At 39.7% G+C, this 19,128-nt stretch overlaps 1 protein-coding gene across 1 annotated transcript in view; it reads right to left on the reverse strand.

Annotated features, from left to right (window-relative positions):
• CSMD1 (CUB and Sushi multiple domains 1) overlaps positions 1-19,128 on the reverse strand; it is a 1,867,828-nt gene that overhangs the window by 555,437 nt on the left and 1,293,263 nt on the right. The window contains exon 13 of the mRNA XM_019538151.1: positions 1,061-1,243. Within this exon, the coding sequence (XP_019393696.1) occupies positions 1,061-1,243 (183 nt within the window). The remainder of the gene's footprint in view (positions 1-1,060; positions 1,244-19,128) is intronic.

Genomic DNA, 19,128 nt, shown 5'->3' on the forward strand with positions numbered 1-19,128 from the left:
TTATGTTTTATTTATATATACATATACATACATACATACTTACATACTTACACTTACACACACACTCTCTCTCTCTCTTTCCTCATTCATTTGAACAGCCGTAATGATAGTTTCAATGTAGGGAAACAATTCACTGTGAACATGGGCAATGGTTCTACTAATATTCTGAGTCTGAATTGTGTGCAGAATTTGGAAACACAGATAACGGGACCTAGACTTATCTATAAAGGTTCTACCAGTTCAAAGATATATATACTGGGATAATTAAAATGATCCTGCCCATCAGTGTGAGTGCAATTGTATCAGTATACCTATGTTCACACCAATATAAATTATTGACATACAGGAAAATAAATAAGACAGTACAATAACTATGGATGGGCAGCAGAACAAACAGATCCTTGCTGTTCTTGTAAAGCTGCAAAACAGTTATATATTTATGTTTATCTAAAAGTGCTGAACACAGAAAAAAGATACAGGTTACTTGCCCACTGGAAAATATTTACTATTTTACTTCAGAACTTTAATAAACATGTCATTATTCAAACCTATCCAAATCAGAAGCTTCACTGTAAATATTTTTTACTCGTGAAAAAGAAATAACATCTATGGATCTTAACTCTCCTACTTCACTGCTGGATACCTTTATAATGCTTATATTCTTTATACAACTTTATTAAGTTGTAAAAAAAACACGTTACTGATGTGGATATGCAGAGTACTATATACTGCTAGTTCCATGCTCCAAAGTCCTGTTGACCACTTATATGCTATTACACAGCTCTTGGAGTTTTATTCAATAAACATTTACATTAAAAGTATTAAATGTTTCAATTAAATACAAAATGAGGAAAAAAGAATATTCTAAAATAGCCCTACATGGTGGTCCCTGTAAATTAGCTACTACTAAGTCATCTAAAAGAGTTATTATCACTGAGCAAGTCTTCAAAGTCTTTTGAAATGTTTTCCTGCTGGTTAGTTGCAAGTGCCAAGAGAAGGAACAGTCTGAGGTCAAGAAATTAGCAGACAGAAAAAAAGAAATAAATAAAGCCGTTCTTACAAACACAGCTGGGTTTGTTGCCAGACCACTGGTTATTTTGTTGGCATGTAATTGTTCTCTCGCCCACTAGTTCAAAAGCCGCTTGGCATTCAAAGGTAAGAGTGTCTCCATGCAGAAAACTGTTTCCAGTCCTTTTTCCATATGATGGAATTCCTGGGTCTCCACAGCCTCCTTTTTCAATTTCTGAATTTGGAAAAGACAAACAAAATATTTAAGAAAATCATATTTGCATATTATTTATATTTTAGTACCAAAGAAAAACATCCTTCAAAATATTGAATAAGATGCCCAGAAATAACATTTGAAAATAATTGTGGATCATTAGTAATTTTTTCAAAAACACTTACCTAAGTGATTTAGGAAAAGATTCCATTTGATTTCTCAGGTGCCTACCACTAGGCATTGTTACATGTAAGTATTAGCCCTCCTTGCTCTGGAGGACAATTCAATTTGATTAGTTAAGGCAGTCAATGGAGAGATTACAACTTGGGCACCTAAGCATTTTCCATAGAGAACAGCAAGCAGTAAGTGTCTCTGAGTGATAATTCAGAAAGTCTGGAGACATCTAGAGGTGATCAGTAGAAAATGTTAAGTACAGGTATGTGTCTGAAGTTGTGCTTCTTTCTGGAGCTTATGCGCATCACTGATTGTATCCAGGTAGATAGCTCTGTTATCTGTAATTCATAATACCTGTCACTTCCAAGGATAGTCACCTATTGGATTTCTGAAGATCACATGCTAGTGGAGCTGCCCACCTTTGGCCCAATAGACTAATAGTTTTAAACCACTCAGGCAAGATATGTGAGGTCTGGATCCTAAGCCCTCCCCAGCCTGAGAAAATGTGAACCTATTCTGCGACTTCCCAAGAGAGTATCCTAATCACCATCCTGGAGAACAGGCTAAGTGAGGGAATGTTCTGCCCTACCTGATGAAGCTGGCCACTGCACATCTAAGACTAGAAGTCATGGGGCCTAGAGAATAAGCAGAGTCTGCCTTGTTGTTATGATACCACTGTCAAGGGAAAGTTTGAGGTGTCGGTCTCTGGTACCAGGAATATTTCTCTTTTGAACCAATTATTTCCAAATGGTAAACACACAAAACTTTTCTGAGACTAAGCAAGAGGGAGCATGTGTCTACAGCCTAGGTACTATAACCTCTCTTGGAAGGACTCAGAACTGGAAAACAAAAAATGAGCACTATCACTGCTACTTTGAGTTGAGCATCAATATTATTTATGAAAATTTAGTGGTTTTGCCTTTCTTTCTTTCTTTTCCTCCTGCCACTCTATACTTTTCCAGGCACCTGGGTTGCCTCCAGTATATTACAATGGAGCTTGGGCAGGAGAAGCACCATGATGCACATGCACTGAAGCTTTCTATCTGAATCACTTCTGAACATGGGCAGAAGCCCTAGAATAGATTCCTAGGGACCCTTGCTTTACAAAATATATATGCCTAATGAATTCAGGCACTTACTGAGCTTTGCGGCTGTTGTCAAATGTATATTTGGAATCACTCTTTCAAATTTAAGTGCCTAAGCTTCCATTGAACAGATTTTAATTTCACTGACTCCTAAATACTTACATCACTTTTGGAAATGGAACTGAAATGTTTTTGAAATTTCACTCCAGATGGCTGAAACAGATTGCTTTAATTAGAAATACATTCTCTTTGAAGAGTAGCTTGACTCTGCAAAGTAGATATGAAATGTTCTTGAATAGCTAGCCTGTTCAGTGGTCACATTCATGGATCACTAAAGCCAATAGTTTTTCAAACAATTTCAGGAGAGCAGAGCTGTGGCCACTCATATTCAAAATTATGCCTACTCATAATGATTTTTATAAATCCAGTATAGTTGTAAAAGAAAGAGATGGATTGTACCTCATTTTATTCATCATTAAAAGAAATGTTCTCTATATTCTAACCTTTGGGCCAAATTTATATCAGCATACTCCCACTGAAACCTGATATGTCTAAAGATATAATTTATATATAAGGGGATTTCCCTGGTATAACCACAAACAGAAGTTCACCTCTAGTGTTTACTGATTATGCACTACCCAAAAAAGAATAGATTTTCATCTCAAATCCCAAATTCAATTTGTAGATCTGGTTATTATAGCAGTTTAAAAATGTATTAAAAATACTTTCATAAATTCAAGCGCGTACCTTGTAGCTATGTTGGTCTACAGACATAGGTGGACAAGATTTTTGGGTAAATCTGATATCTTTTATTAGAACAACTCAAATAGTTGAAAATTTCTTCCTTTGCAAGCTTTCTTTTTGTACCCAAGAGCTTGCAAAGAAGAATTTTTCTAAGTATTTGAGTTGGTCTAATAAAAGATATTGAATTTACACAAAGAACCTTGTCTTCATAAATTCAGTACACTTAGCTTTAACCCCTGAACTACAACAAATATGGAACCCAGAAATGACATTTTGTATTAATTTAAATTAAGACACACTTTAAAGAATATTTTTATGACGTTGATTCCTATACTATTAAGAAGAAACGTCAACTTCTGGATAATCATAAAAATAATCATAATTGTATTCATAAATATTAATAAAAATATATTATGGGGATAAACTATGCGTTTAATATGCCATATGTAATTACCAAATACATTTATAATATTCAGCTTGCAATAAATAAAGAAACCCTGTCTTTTGAAATCTACCTTTAAAACTAATATCACTAGCACAAAATACAAACACTATTTGTCCACAGCCAGGGCCATGAACAGACATTCATTTCTAGTGGTAGCAGTTATGGAAACTTCCATGACTGAAAGTTTTTCTGGGAGAGGCATTATACAGACATTCAGCCTGCAGCCACCCCGCTCTCTTGCTTTTCTCACCTCCAGCACAATCCCATTCCAGGGAAGATATGGATAGCAGTGAATGTACTACTCCTCCCAGTCCCACAGAGGAGTGGAGTGGCAGGGAAAGGCTCCCAGCACCTTATCCAGACCAGGGTCTGGGGAACAGGAAGGGAGCAGTCCCCTCTCCACTCTGTCTCCAGAACTGTAGTGGAGGGAGCAGCAGGGCAAAGCCCCCAAATAGTTCCCCAGACTGGGCAGTACCTATTTAGGGAAAAGGCAGAAAACCTTGCCCAGATCCTTCCCTGCTATCCCAGAGCAGACTGGGAGGGGACTATACAGGCATTCATTTGTGTGAGAGAGTTTCCAGATGTTAACCTGGAAGATCTTTCTCTCACTGAGGGGATATTTCCTGCAGGAGAAACTGAATGAATGCTTATATGCTCCTAGTTTCTGCTTGAAAAATTATGATACTCCAGGTAGAAACCTAACATCTGTATGTGGCCAGAGACACAGTATTAGAGTACAATAAGTAAATGATACATCACATATGTTTATTGACAACTTATGTCCCAGTCCTATGCCAATAAATCCAAAGGACTTTTGCAACTATTTGTAACTGGAGCAAGTTATATGTAATTCCTCTGTTAATATACAGGAAGATGTCCTGTTACGAAAGGGTAAAATCTAAGTCTATCTAGGAAGTGAACAGAGGGCAGCAAACATATGAAGTTTGCTTAAGGAGTTCACCGTAATAGGAAGCCAAGGAGCAGGAGGCTGTGTGTGTCTTTACACATGTTTGCACATTCACATGGGGGTTGTTTGATTGTTTACACAAAGGTGTTCAGGGAGCAGAAGAGGCACAAATGGAGGCAGAGTCAGCAGTTGTGACCTGTGTGGGATATGCCACCTTTGTGTTTTTTCCAGAGGTCAAGGCCATTTCATTTCCACCAAATGCAACCTGTTATTTGCCATGGAGGCAAGAATTCAAAGGTTGGATGCATGGCTATTCATTCTCTGTGTTATCAAGGAAAATGAAGATTACTTGTACAGGTAGTATGAGAGGCTGGCACTGGAGAAGCCAAAAGGAGAAGAGGAAAAGTGGCAGGATGTGACTACTAAACAGTGTCCCCAGAATTCAAAAGGAGCTCTTTGAAATTACCAATCCTCTGCAATGAGCACTCTGAGGAGGAGCAACTGAGGGAAAGGCAGAGAAGAGGACATCACCAGGCAAGAACCAGAGGACTCTAAAATCTAGAAAGCAGGAAGTGCGTGGCCTCAAGAATGGGGGCTCTAAAACGAGGAAGAAAAGAGCGGTGGTGGTTGGTGACTCCCCTCTGCAGGAAACAGAAGCACCAATTTGTCCTCGGATGTGTGGACCTGGAAGGTGTGTTGTTTGCCTGGAGCTGAAATTCAAGATATCAGAGAGAGATTATCAGAGCTCATCCACCCCCTCAGAACCACTACCCTTTCCTGCATGTCCATACAGGCACAAACAACCATGCCAGAAACGATACTGAGACGACCAGAGGAGACCTCCAGTTTCTAGGCAGGAGGGTTAAGGAGCTTGAGGTACACAAGTGATATTCTCAACAGTTCTCCCTATGGAAGGGAATGAAGGGAAGGGAATCCCAATCTATTGTAGGAGGAAATGAGAAGCTGAGGTGGTGGTGTTGGTGTGAAGGTTCTGGATTCTTCAACAATGGGCAGATGTGTCTCAGCAAATATGTGCCACTGCTAGTTGTGCCACAGCAAATACATGCACGTGGTACATGTGTGTTCATCGGGCCATGTTCTATGATTCTAAGAACAGTAAAAAATAAATGTGGCTGCACAAGGAGTTTCTAGAATCCCTTAAATGCAAAAGGAAAGCATACAGACAATAGAAAAATGGGCAGGCCACTAAGGAAGCACACCAGGAAATTGCAAGAACCTACAGGGACAAAATTGGGAATGCAGAGATAAAGAATAAGCTTCACTTGGTGGGGGAGATTACAGGCAACAAGAAAGACTAAATGCTTCACATTTACTTAGTCCTTGTTGCATAGCGTATTCTAATTACAAAGTATAAACCTTTGTCTCCCAGGCCAAAACTCTGTTGGCAGCAGAATAAGGTATTTAGGGCTAATGTCTTTCCTGATGTTATTTCTGTGTATTTTAAATTTTTATAAAAAATGTAAAATGAAGTCTACAGTTAGGGCTCTTTACCTTTCCTTCATTGCAGGGCAGCCTTAGGGCTATAATAAATTGGAACTGCTATAACAGCCAGGAAGAGGTATAGAGCAGTAAAGTCCCTTTGCGTGATATTATGGGGGAGTATTATTACAGAGCATGTTGCATCAGATGTATTGCACCCGGTCATTTCCCCACATCAAAACCTGGGTTAGGCAGCTTTATGTGTTTTTCTTCTGCTTGGGCAATCACATATGGAATAATATTTGGTTTTATTTATTATCAGTGTAAAGAAAATATGTTTCATTTAATTCTTCAGAAGGCTGTTTATGTTATCTTGCACTAGTTACAAACATTATCTAACTGTTGCTGTGTCTCCAGTCAAACACTAAATCAAAGAACTAATTACCAAAGTGACTAACTTTACATTAAGTGAATTCTGCACCTTACCTTAACTTGGCTCAAGCTATGCCCTAATTCACCATTTGCAGGAAGAACTGCAGGAGATAAATGAGAAAAGGAACTTATTTTAGCTAATAGATGCTGTTCTGAGGCAGTCTCAGCTACAAGTTCCTTTTCACATAAACTCATACCTAACAGAAAAGCTGCAAAGGGAAGAACATCAAAATAAAAGCTATTCAATGTTGTTTTGTTAACCTACTTAAAGTAGCAATAAAAAACTTCATTCCTTTAGGATTATTCTCTGTACTCATTCAATCCTAGACTTCTTTTGATCTAAGTCATTAGAGCTGTGTGAACTTCATGAAGTTTGCAAATAAGCTCTCCAGCTCAAATTCAAACATCAGCTTCCTCTGGTTACCCAAAATATTAACATAAATCATATTCAATTGTTTCCAGCTTTCATGTAGTGTTTTGCAATAGTCTGGGAAGAGACTTTTCATCTTGGTTGTAATCTAGCAATATTTACCAACTTTGGGGGCATATTCTTTTAATGTGGGAAGAATGACAAGATTAAACTCCCCCACACATTGAGATGAGATGATCATACACTTCTGAATTTAATCAAAGAACTTTTCTGCTGTTGTGTTTTCTTTCAAGGAAAGAATTATGGCAGTTCTGAAGTAATGTTTAACCTATGAATAAGGTAGGATTATGCATAATGTGACTGGTAGGGGACCAGACTTCAATTCAAGCCTTTCTTGAAGAAAAAAATATATTACTTGAACGCTAAATTGAAACAAGTATTAAAATAGTTGCTAGGTGATTTTAAATTATAACTTTTGTAGTTTGAACGGTATTAGCTCTGCTGGCAACATTCCATTATTTTTTTTTGTTGGTAGACTATTATTAAACATAATTTCTGATTAGCCATGTAGCACCATTATTTTCTTATTCATTTCAGCTGACATTTTCGTGCCTCACTGTCAACTCACAACATGTTAAAGAATTATACTTTCTGCAGGAAACATTAATTATATCCCATCACGTTTAAAACACCACAACAACAAGTAATAACCTTTAACATTTTAAATAATGCAACTGTGCTATGGAGAATCCAAAATGTGCTTATCTATACTTTCGTGTATATTTTAAACAAGCATGATAGATAAAACACACAATCTATGCCTTATTGTCATGTTCAGCTTAGAAATGATGCTACCAAGATAAATACCCTTACAATTCAGTGGCCTTTTCATACATTCAGCTTGGATACTTAAAGAACCAAATTAATTATTTTCCATATCAACCAGGATTTTTGAGTGTTAGAAAGTGGTACCATTTAAATAAAGGTTAAATTGGAAGATTAGAAACAAATGTTCACACAGAAGATTTACTGATGATCCTCTCTGAACGCAGACTGATTCCTAGATTTTACCAACAAATGGAGCATTTATGTTTATCTAATCTAATCTCCAACCTAAAACAGGTCACCGACATTGACCTACAAACATGATATACCAAATTTACCTGAATCCAAGATGGCCCTGAATTTAAGATGACCCCCCAATAATTTGATTCTATAAATGGAAAAAAAAATAGTTATAATTTTCCAGGTACAGAATCTAATTATCAGAGGGTTGTCTTAAATTAATCTCCTCCAACATGCTACAGCAGGGAAAGCAGTAGCTGGGGAGGGTTAGGTAGCTCCCTTGTCCTCTGCCCCAACCCCCCAATCTTCCTGCACCCACTTGCACCCACCACCACCAACACCCCACAGCCTCTGGACTTCCCCCACTCATCCTAATCTCTGCCCCCCTGCTGCTCCCTAGAGTCTTTTCTTCTCCCCTGCTTTCTGTCAGACTGTTCAGGTTCTATTCCTTTCCAGGTACATCGGTGCTGCTGATTGACCTTGCACTGGCAGAGTTTTCATGTCTTCTGTGCAACCCAAGGAAGGAATCCAGCCCAAGTTGGAGCTGAGATGTGCTTGACAGTAAGCGAGGAAGGGGGGCAACAGGAGGTGGGAAGCTTCAGAGAAATGTGGGTGGGGGAAGGCAGCTGCCTGCTGTACACAAAGCTGAGAGGCTCCCTCCCCCCACTGCTTATTGAGGGGAAAAACCTCAACATAAACGTGAGTAAATAATGTAATTAAAATAATATGGTGAGTTTAGTTTATTTTGCCTTCATTATGAAATGAATGGCCAAACTTACATTTAAGTAAATATTATGCTATCTTTTAATGATTTTAACCATAGAAGTGTACTAGCCATATCATACCACAACATTTTAATAACATTTTTCCATAAACGATAATTGCCCTCTTTCTTATATAGTTCCCTTGATCTTGATGGAAAATAAATACCAACTTTGTCCAGCCATACCATTATTAAGGAAGATTTTGTCTACAATATATCATCTGCATTAAGAGGAGATATTCTTTGACAAGGAACAGAGGACATTTGGGTTCATTTAGGTTACTTCCAACTCAGCAATACCAAAAAGCATCAATCCTAGGTGTTCTTTCTTCTGATTAACATAGATATCACCCAAAATCTCCTTGCCTAAAAGACTAGGAACTGGGCATTAGCAAAAATATAGTTTTTTTGCAGGTTTAGTTAATAATTTCCAAATTTTTATTTGGGGGGGGGGTTGTTTTTTTTTTTTTAACATAAATGGTTGGGAATGCACAAGAATCAAAGTGAACAAAGCCAGTTGATACATTTCATTTCCACAGAAAGACAAATTAATTTAAGCAGAATAAAACATTAGGATGAACCAGTGTATGCAATCCTGGCATAAAAATTAAATCTCTTGGACACAGTAACACATTAAACTTTTCTAAGCTGAAAAGAAACTCACTATGTTTTCTCAATATCATGAACTATTAAGGAAGTTTATTTTAGTAAGCCAGAGACATAACAGTCACAAGTTATCCACTCTTCTTACATTCATTCTTATGATGATCAAACATTTTGTGACTGTGCCTCCATTCCCTGCATTTCCATGGTACCTGTCCCTTCTGAATCTGAGCAGCAAAGCATAAAGAAAAACATCTCTGAGACTGCTCTACTTTATAACAGGGACTAACCTGGCAGCCAGGAAGCATCTGGGACAGGATTTAAAAGGTGTTGTAAAAGTCAGTTTTGTGTCTCTTACCTCCACTTTGATGTAGCCAAAAGATACAATAAAAGTGACCACTGTAGTACATTTTATTTATGGATTCTTTTCAGCTTTTAAGATCTGCCATTAGGTAGTATGATCCAACAATATAGTAATATACTTGAAATATATATATCAGAGTATGTTCAGTGACATGAAATGACATTGTTTCCTACTATATTGTCACACATCAGTCAAGTACATGTGCAATGAATCCCTTTCCCACTAAATTATTATAATGCTTTACCATGAACCTAAGTCATAACATAAAACAAGAATGAACTTTTATCTAAGATGTTTTCTGCCATTCTAGTCTTGAGATCTTAGTTCACAATGAAAATGTGATACCTTTTAAGTCAAGGCTTGCAAGTAAAATAAATAAACCCAGAGTTAACAATTTCATTTCCTTATTACGTCAAAAGAGAGAAAAAAGAAGAAGAAAAAAGTGTACAGATCTGAATTACTATGTTCACAAGGAGTAGCCAGGATAGAGATTAACCTTATAGATTAACTGGATCAGAGATGCTTAAGATTTCGCCATGCTTGCAAGATACTGTCAACATTTTTCAGAGCAAGAAAAACTGTGCTTATGTAAATAAGAAGCAGCAACTTGGAGTAAGTTTTTAGTCTCTGTACCATCAGAATGTTAATGTGTGTGTTATGTGAGAGTTTGCACATGGTGTGGCACAGTTGAAAACAAAATAAGACAAAAATATTATTAACTTTCTCCCCACCATTGTAGGTTCCTGCTCAGTCTGCTCTAATCACTTTTGATTTAGGTGCTTACTTGGTCTCACTCATCATAGTACTGGAATGCCTAACAATTTTTAATGTATTGATGATCCTCACAACACACATGTAGGAAATATTTTTATGTCCCTATATTTTTTGCAGTCACCTTTGTCTCCCTTGTTCTTGTAGAGGGTGATGATTTTAGCATCACACATTTCCTGAGGTACTTGACCTTCCTTCCAGCAGCACACTAGGAGTTGACGAATGTGTGGTAGTAGGTTAGCCTTCCTGCACTTGAGAATTTCAGTTGGGATACCATGCTCCCTTGGTCCTTTTTCACTTGCTAGAAAGTCTATGGCCTTGTTAGGTTCTGCAGCTACAGGTTCTTTTTCTAGCTGTTCCAGTACATTTAAAGTTAGAAGTTGATTCAATGCCTCTTCTGAAATGTTTGTTTCATGGGAGTAAAGCTCTAAGTAATATTTTACCCAACATGATATCTGTTTGTTCTTATCAGTGATTTTGTACTTTGCCATCTTAAGACTTAAGGGAGTGACATTGGTAACAGTTGTGCCAAGGGCATATTCCAGCCATCATATATAACTTGCAGGTTCCATGGTGTCTGAGGCAAACTGTAACTTTTGACATAGGTCAGTCCAGTACTGGTTTGCACAGTTCCTTTCTGTTTTCAGTACCATTCTCCTGGCATGCTTCAGCTTAGTGTTGGAACTTTCTGTTGGATTCTGGTTGCATTTCAAGTAGACTGTGTTTTTGGCTTCAACAGATGGTAGCATCTCTTCCAAGTGTGCCTGAAACCAGTATTTATTTGACAACGTATTTTTTCTAAATACATCTGTGGCTGTTTCTTAGATGACTGCACTTAGTCCACTCCAAGTTCCTAAAGTGTTTTCAGTTATTGCTTTCACAGCTTAACTGTCCTTTGAAAGTCAAGGCACTTGTTATGGAATTTTGTGCTGCATATGTTAATTCTTGGCTGACTCGTATGCTTGGCTCTATGTAGCTTCTTTGGTATCACTTTAACTTTGTTGACAATAAGGAAGTGGTCTGTGTCACAATCTCCACTGTGATAATTGTGGGTGTGTAGTACGCTGGGCAAGTCTTTTCTCGGTGTGATAATGAGGTGTAACTGATGCCAGTGGCCAGACCATGATACTTGTTAGCCCTCTTTGCTCGCAAAATAAGTATTAGTGATACATGGGAGGTTTACGGTGCAGAGTTCAAGAAGATACTAGCCATTTACATTCATTTTCCCAATGCCATGGTGTCCCAGGTAGGCTGGTGAAGAGTTGTGATTTGTGCCTGTTCAAGCATTGGAGTCCCCTAGGAGGAGAAGTCTCTTGTTTGATGGTTGGTTCTCAATGACTTGGTGCAAGGAACTATAGAAATTATCATTATCATCTAAACTTGCCTGTAAATTTGGTGCATAGGCACTAATGATGTTAACAAAGCCTCCAGTTGACTGCAGCCAGAGTGAGATGATGTGATCTGATTTTGCAGTGGTTTTGACTAACCTGTTGCAAACTGTGAATCCAAGCCCATGTAGGCAAGTGCCTTCTGCACTCCTGCATTCCCAGAAAAAGGTGTAGGTGGTCTCATGAATGGAGCCTGAGTTGACTGAGCTTGCCTCCTGCAAGGCTGCAATGTTAATGTTAAGTTTTTGCAGCTCTCGGTCAATCAATGTAGTCTTCTGGACTTTGTCTAACACCTCTAAATTGTCATTCATGCCAGAATACGTGGTCCTGACATTTCATCTTCCCAGCCAGAAGGTTTCCTTCTTGTTGCATAGTACTTGATTTGCCACCTGTTGCTTGACTTTTGATCAAAATCCAAGCACCAAATAAAGCAGGCAGACCATGGCCTATCAGCACCTTGCTGGCTGGGTGCTGCCCAGCTTAAGGCAAGTAGTAGCTGACTACTGTAACACAACTGGTTCTTCCCACCAACAAAAATGACCCCTAGTGCTCTACTCTATGTGAATTGAGTTAATCTTATAACCCATGACTGCCCCCTTCCATGTTGTGCCCATGCAAGTAGCAAAGACGGAGTGTCCTCGCCATTCAGTTTTAGCTACAATGGCCTGGGCAGTTGTTATGGGGACACTTGAGTTGCCCATATATCTATGTACCTCTCAGCCTAGCTGGTTGATCCCAGAGGAAAGGAAGAAGCTACATTTGGAGTTAGGTTGGCTGCAGGACCTGCCAGTACAAAAATCTTCAATCCACCCACTGTTCAGGGCTTCACTCCTAGACTGGCTGCTAACCAAACTGGAGAGTCCAGTCCACCCTGCCATGGCATTTGTCTTTTGGTGTCATTTCCTCCATTGGGGTAAGGACTAGTACTCACCTCCTATGCCAAAAACTATTGGTACAATAAAGGTTGCTAAGCTATTTCCCGCTGCCCAGCTTTTGGCTTTGACACCTGCAGGTAGTACCATTTGTTGTTAAAATGTTAGCATACCTGGCCTGGTCTGACCTGACTACAGTTACAAAAAATTTCCTTCTTGACTGGTTAAAAATATGTTGGCTGGGACTAGAGGGGGTTAATGAAGAGGTCCTGAAATGTCCTAGGGTTATGAGTTATAAATACAGGGATGTGGAAAAAAAGAATAAGCAGAACTTTAACAAGAAGTCCTAGAGAGAAGCATCTGATAAAATAGGCTGTCACCAACCAAATTTTATGCCTTTCTTAATGAGTTAATATTGAAGGTACCACCCCATCCTTTCTCCTGCAATGTAAGAAGTCCCAGAGACATTGAAAAAGGGTTGCAACTTGGTGTACTGAAAATATGCTCTGCAATAACCCCAGAAAAGGAACAAGTATTATGGGTTTCCATAAATCATGACCAACTAAGTCCACCCTTATAGCTACATAGAATCCAATATTATGTAATAAATTGGTAATGAATCCAAGCTGCAATAGAGGCATTGTGTTTAAAAAAAAGTAGAACCATGTTGTATCAGGGCAGGCTATGAGGATGAGAAAAGTGAATATTATAGAGCATAAACATGTAAAGCTGTTTTCATAATGGTTATACAGGCAAACCATCTTGGGTGATGCACTGGATATAGACAGGGAACATCAAGCTTGGGAGGGCAAGGAGATCTGGTCACATAGGAACACCAGGATGAAGCTGAGATAAACAAAAGAGGTAGAGAATGGGGAGACATCCACTTCTGGATACAAGGCAGGGGATACAAAAATTGGGGTTGTGTATGCAGATGCCATCATGTCTACCCAATCTGTCTAACTGTAATCTAGGAGTTCTCTATTAACCATGGCCAAACTCCAGTACACTCGGGGCCTCCATCACCTGTGTAATAAAAGTTAGGTTATGAAATAGGGTTCAACAAGGAGGTCTTGACAGTTATTAGTTGCTTCAGCCTTGGTTCTAGAGATCAGTTTTGAGGTCTTGGTAAAGACCTGTAGCCTTCCAGAACTCTTAGAAGTGTGAAAAGGATCCCTGTCCATAACAGAAATCTCAGAGGTGATGGAGGAAGGCTTCAACAGGCCAGGATTGTTGGATATAATACAAAGGTCATCATTAACAGGCTCCTGCCAGACTCAAGCCAGACATTTAAGATAGTAAAATCTGCTAACATTCCTAAGTGAAAGAGCACAACTGCGATCACACAAGGAAGGAAGAAACAAGGAGGAATAAGGTGTTTTCACTGCCCTGAGGGGGAAAGACTTGGAACAGGACACAAAGATTCCCATTTTTCAATTTAGTAGACATAGTGGTTCGTTTCCCCCATAATGCTATAATGGGAAGCATTATTTATACCTTATTAGGCAAACATTTGTGTTGCTTGGTACATCCCCTTTCCTTTAATATTACTTCAAACTCCTATTTAGTTAACATTTTGAATGGATGAAATCCTTTTTTCCACTTTGGTAGTTATCTAGCATTTGTTACATTTTCTAAATCTTTATAGAAAGTTATCAAAATGATTAAAATATTTACAATATTCATTATTCCATCCCAAATTCAGCAAGGTACTTGACTTAAAATGGATTACTCATGTACTTGCATGCTGGCATCTCTTCAAGTATTTTCTGAATTGTAGAAGAAAAATTAAAAAGCATGTATTCACTTTGACAGTAAAAAAGTCATATAATACATATTTTCTTTCATTAAAGGGACATCATCAAGTCAAAAATAGCAGAGTTTTTGGTGTCCTTTAACAGTGTTATTAGTGAACAATTTGTTGATCAAAATAGAAAAAATTACTTTCCTTCATAACGCATATGTTTTTGCTTGGCAAATTAGCCAGGTCAGTTTCATATTTGTTTAGACTAATTTAGCTATATGTCATGTTCAGTTTCTGAAAATAATAATATATCTAAAGGCTGCAACATGGAAATTGTATTTCAATAAATTCCTTAAAGTGATAAATGGTTTCCCAGATTTTTTCTTTTCTTTCCCTGTTTCATAAAAATCTAAACTATAGCTTTATTTTAACCTCAGTGTCCACTTAAGAATGAATTGCATTTTTTTTTACTATTCCCTATTCCTTTTTCTAGGGTCACAATAATGGAGTTGCACATAAAGTACCATTTTTTCAGAGAAGAAAAGTCATTCTCTCAGGGTGGCAGAAGAGAGGATTTTCAGATATTACTTTAGTCTTCATGCTTTGACTATGCAGATAACGTCTGTGCTGTCAGGGATGACAGTATAATAGGTATAGCAGTATCTCCAGAACAAAACCACAAGAAAGATGGATTTAAAGTAACCATTATGTAAAAGTGTGCAATCTAAACCAATCAACTAACATAATCAAGTGTTCTCAAAGTTTTGTTTTTTCCCAGAACTATTGATCTTAAATTTCCCAAATAAGTATATCAAAAGTCTGATTTTGTCTTCACTTATAGCTTACATTTATAAACTCAAAAGTTAACATGCTTTCTCTATATTTAATACACCTGCAATATAAGAAAAGAAGAAATTGGAGGAGAGCATATGGGTGGATAACAAGAATACAACTAAGCAGTTTTCCATTTTTCATATTTTAATATAACTAATCCTTTGAAATATTGGATTTCTATTGCTCCATATAGCTGAAGAAGTTCTTTTGGTTTTAGTTTTGGTCCAACCCCTTTTCTGGGTTTTTCAGTTTTTTAAAAAACAGACAGTAATCTCCATCACTACTTTACCAAGTTCCAAAAGGTCTTCTGTTTTCTATGACATGAAATCGAAATAAACCTATGTTAAATCTTTACTCTTGGTTTTTCATCCTGCTGGATCATTCATCAGATAATTGTCTGGGTCATATAACCTGACATTCAGGTCAGGGCTCTGGAGATACTCAAATGAAAATGTGCTGCAAAATGAGTCTTTCCATCCCAGTGGATCTTTGAATAATCGAGTGTTAGGTCCTCCTTAGCTACACATGAACTTGCAACAAAGCAACAAATTAACAGCTAGGTCTATTGAAGTTCTAGAAGTAGGATAATTCCTAACTTCATACAACAGCAGGAATAAATATACCTTTCCTCAATAGTTTTGTATGAGCATATGTATATTCTTGTAGGAAGGATGGAATATTTGGAAATAAGGAATTTTGATTCACTTCTCTCCTTCCTTTTGCACCTGGTAATTGTCTTGGCTCTCCTCAAAGCAATGTTCCCCCCAAGTCTCTTTATTAGTTCAAGCTCTGCCAAGCAAGAAGTTCCAGGTGGAAAAAGAAACCAATGAAGCATCAATGAAATAACCTTTTTCATTGGTTATTGAAATAACCTTTTTTTTATAAAAGGGTAAACACAATGGGTAACACAAAAAGGGTAACACAAACACTGTTAGACTGACATTAAGTTAACACAGTTATGCAACAGACAGCAAAGAATGTTATTTCTAAAGACTGAAAGGATGAAATTGGAATTAATATCAATGGGCATGCTTTTATGGAAACTAGATCATGTCAAAGAGACTTAATATATTTTTGTGATGATATTATACACTTGGTTAAGACATTTGGACTTCTTTAAAACATTTAACTAGTAACACATAACATTTTGATTAAAAATTAACATCATGTAAAATCAGTTTGCCAGATATTAAATGGGATATCATGACAATGGGGATATTTCTAGTAAGGTACTGAATGTGCTGATTCTCAGCCCAGTGCTTTTTAATATATTTATCAATGAAAGAAAGAAAAAGTTATTTATACTATAGTAACTGTGATTCTTCAAGATGTTGCAGTCAGTGTTGTTATGTCTATGTGTCTTGTGTACAAGGACTAGTAACATAAGCACCGACTTTTATTTATGCCAGGGGCAGGACTAAGATGAGGGACATGCGGAAAGTTTTCCACATTTCAGGTGCAGCCCTCTTCCTGAGGAAGAACAGGGCCCTCAGACCCCCACATACCCCACTAGTTAGCACTTCTGACTAGTAACACTGTGTATTACATCTGCCCATTAGCCTTGTACCTATTACAGGATAGAGCAATCTCAGCCCTTCATTTGTCTTGTAACTTTAGGTCAGTGAGTTTTTTGCCTTAAGCTGGGAGATGGACTGTATGACCTCATTAGGCATTCACTTTGGTGTGGGGCAAATTGTGCCACTTGGGGCAAAATAACCCTGCCTTAGTCATCCCAAATCTTCAGCTAGAGGAAGCTAGAGCTGAGGGCTAGCACCTGTGCTGGCCCAAGAAGTATAAAAAACTGCCTGTGCTGGTCCCAGCAATATAAAAAGCTGGTAATTAGCTCATGGCTACTTGCTCTTCAGAGCTTTTGGGGACTGTCCCCAGATACCAGTTGGTGTCTGGTGACACTAGCCCTTATGCCAGCTGGACTGTTAAAGCAGCACTGAGAGTTACCTGCACTCTTTACCTACTGCAGCAGTCTGGCAGTGAGGGCTATTGCCTGGCTGTGACCTGCTGCACATCTGCGACAGCATGTGGCCTCAAGGCTGCATGCCTACTAGACCCAGATGGAGACTGAACAGCCAGTAGAGGCACCTGCCCCTCTGGGACAGCTGCCAGTAGGCTGTGGCTCCACAGTGGGCTGTGGCTTCCTTCTGTGTGGCACTACTGCCATGCGTGCCTCTGCCCAGTCATCCAGGCAGCTATCACCTGGAAGATGTTGTAGTGTGGCACTGTAGTGGCCTGCTTTGAACTGACAAAGCATGTTCTCCTGGCCTCAAATGGCCAGGAGGTCAAGTGCCTCCAGCTGGGTCCCAGGTGCCGGTCCTGAGCAGGCTCTTCTGCCTGGGTCCTGCCACTTGCCTCAATAGCAGGGATTCCAATATTCCCTACATAAAACCTGTAAAATCTCTTTAAAAAGCCCACAAATTTACACTTTAAAATACTCCAAAAATCCATATTCCTCTACAATTAAAACAAAAGACTGTTAAATATATATATATATATATATAGAGAGAGAGAGAGAGAGAGAGAGAGAGAGAGAGAGAGAAAGAGAAGTTGGGAAATGTTTTATGGATATATTTACAATTGTAAAGCAACTTGGAACCCTAACAGTATATAACCCTAACATAATCATAATAAAATTAATTATAATTATCCATACAGTTTGGCATTGACTTTGGGCTTCTCTGTCATACAAATATCAGACCTGCCCCCTACCCCTTTCGCTCACCAGGATGTGCAGCATTGAGCAGCCACTGCCCTGCCCCTTTCCTTGCCCCTCACTCTCAACCCACAACTTACCCCCACCCCATTCTCCTCACTTCTGCCCCACAGGGCCAGGAATGTGGGTGAGAGGTTTTTGGGGGTGGATTGGGGGTGTGGGGTTTGTAGGAGAGTGTAGGTGTGGAGGGGGCTATAAGAAGGTGATGCTCAGAAGGGGTAGGTCTCCTGTCCCCTGAAGGCTGCAGCCCCCTGCATTCCTCATGGATTATCCCCCCACAGGGGCAACATGTTCCCTACTGGAGTCATAGTGACTGAGACCTGGGCTCTGTGCCAGGTAAATAGCGGGTGGGGGGAGCTGGAGGAGCAGGAGGGGACTATTGAAGTGCAGGGAACCATGGAGGGGCAGCTCGGGAGGGGTGGGTCTGCTAACCACATCCTCACATGGCTCCAGCCCCCTTCCTTGGCCTGTGGCCAGGTGGAGCCTCTTGCTCACCTCCCTGCTCAGCTGCAGCCTCTACACTTGCCTCCAGCCCTGCCGTGTGCTCCCTGCCTGGCTGCAGCATCCTCACTTGCCTCCTGCATGGTTCTAGTCCCCCCCATACACCCTCTGCCCAGCTGCAGCCCCCCTGCATGCCACCCACCTGGTTGCAACCCACCCCCATATGCCCCCCACCTGGCTACAGCCTCCTTGTTCACCCCCCACCTGGCTCCAACTCCCCCACAGCTTATCAGCAACAACAACCACACTCTTGGCCTCCTGGCACAGCCCCGCTGCATGGCAAGGTACAGCACAGCTCAGCCGCAGGTGCCAGGTATCCGCACAGCCTCTGCCACAGGGCCCTGCTGCTGCCCAGCTTGGCTTGGTGTGGCACGGGGCTGTGTGCTTTTTGGCAGCTCTGTGCTGTCACTCAGTGCTGCATGCCACTTATGGGGATTGCCAACCACACCGCCCTTGTTCATGTGTACACAGAAGAAACTTGGCTGAATGGTGCACGGCTCATGCACATAGGACCCAGGGCAGTGTGGCCAGTGGTCCTCACAGGTGGTGCACAACCCCACGTGACAGCCCAGAGCTGCCCAAAAGCACACAGCCCCACACCATGCCGAGCCAGGCAACAGCAGTGTGCTGTGGCAGAGGCCGTGCAGTAGAGCTAGAGCCATGTGGGGGGGGGGGGGCA

Source organism: Crocodylus porosus, unplaced genomic scaffold (assembly GCF_001723895.1).
Source record: "Crocodylus porosus isolate Cpor-Errol unplaced genomic scaffold, CroPor_comp1, whole genome shotgun sequence".
In the NCBI taxonomy this organism is placed as follows: Eukaryota; Metazoa; Chordata; order Crocodylia; family Crocodylidae; genus Crocodylus; species Crocodylus porosus.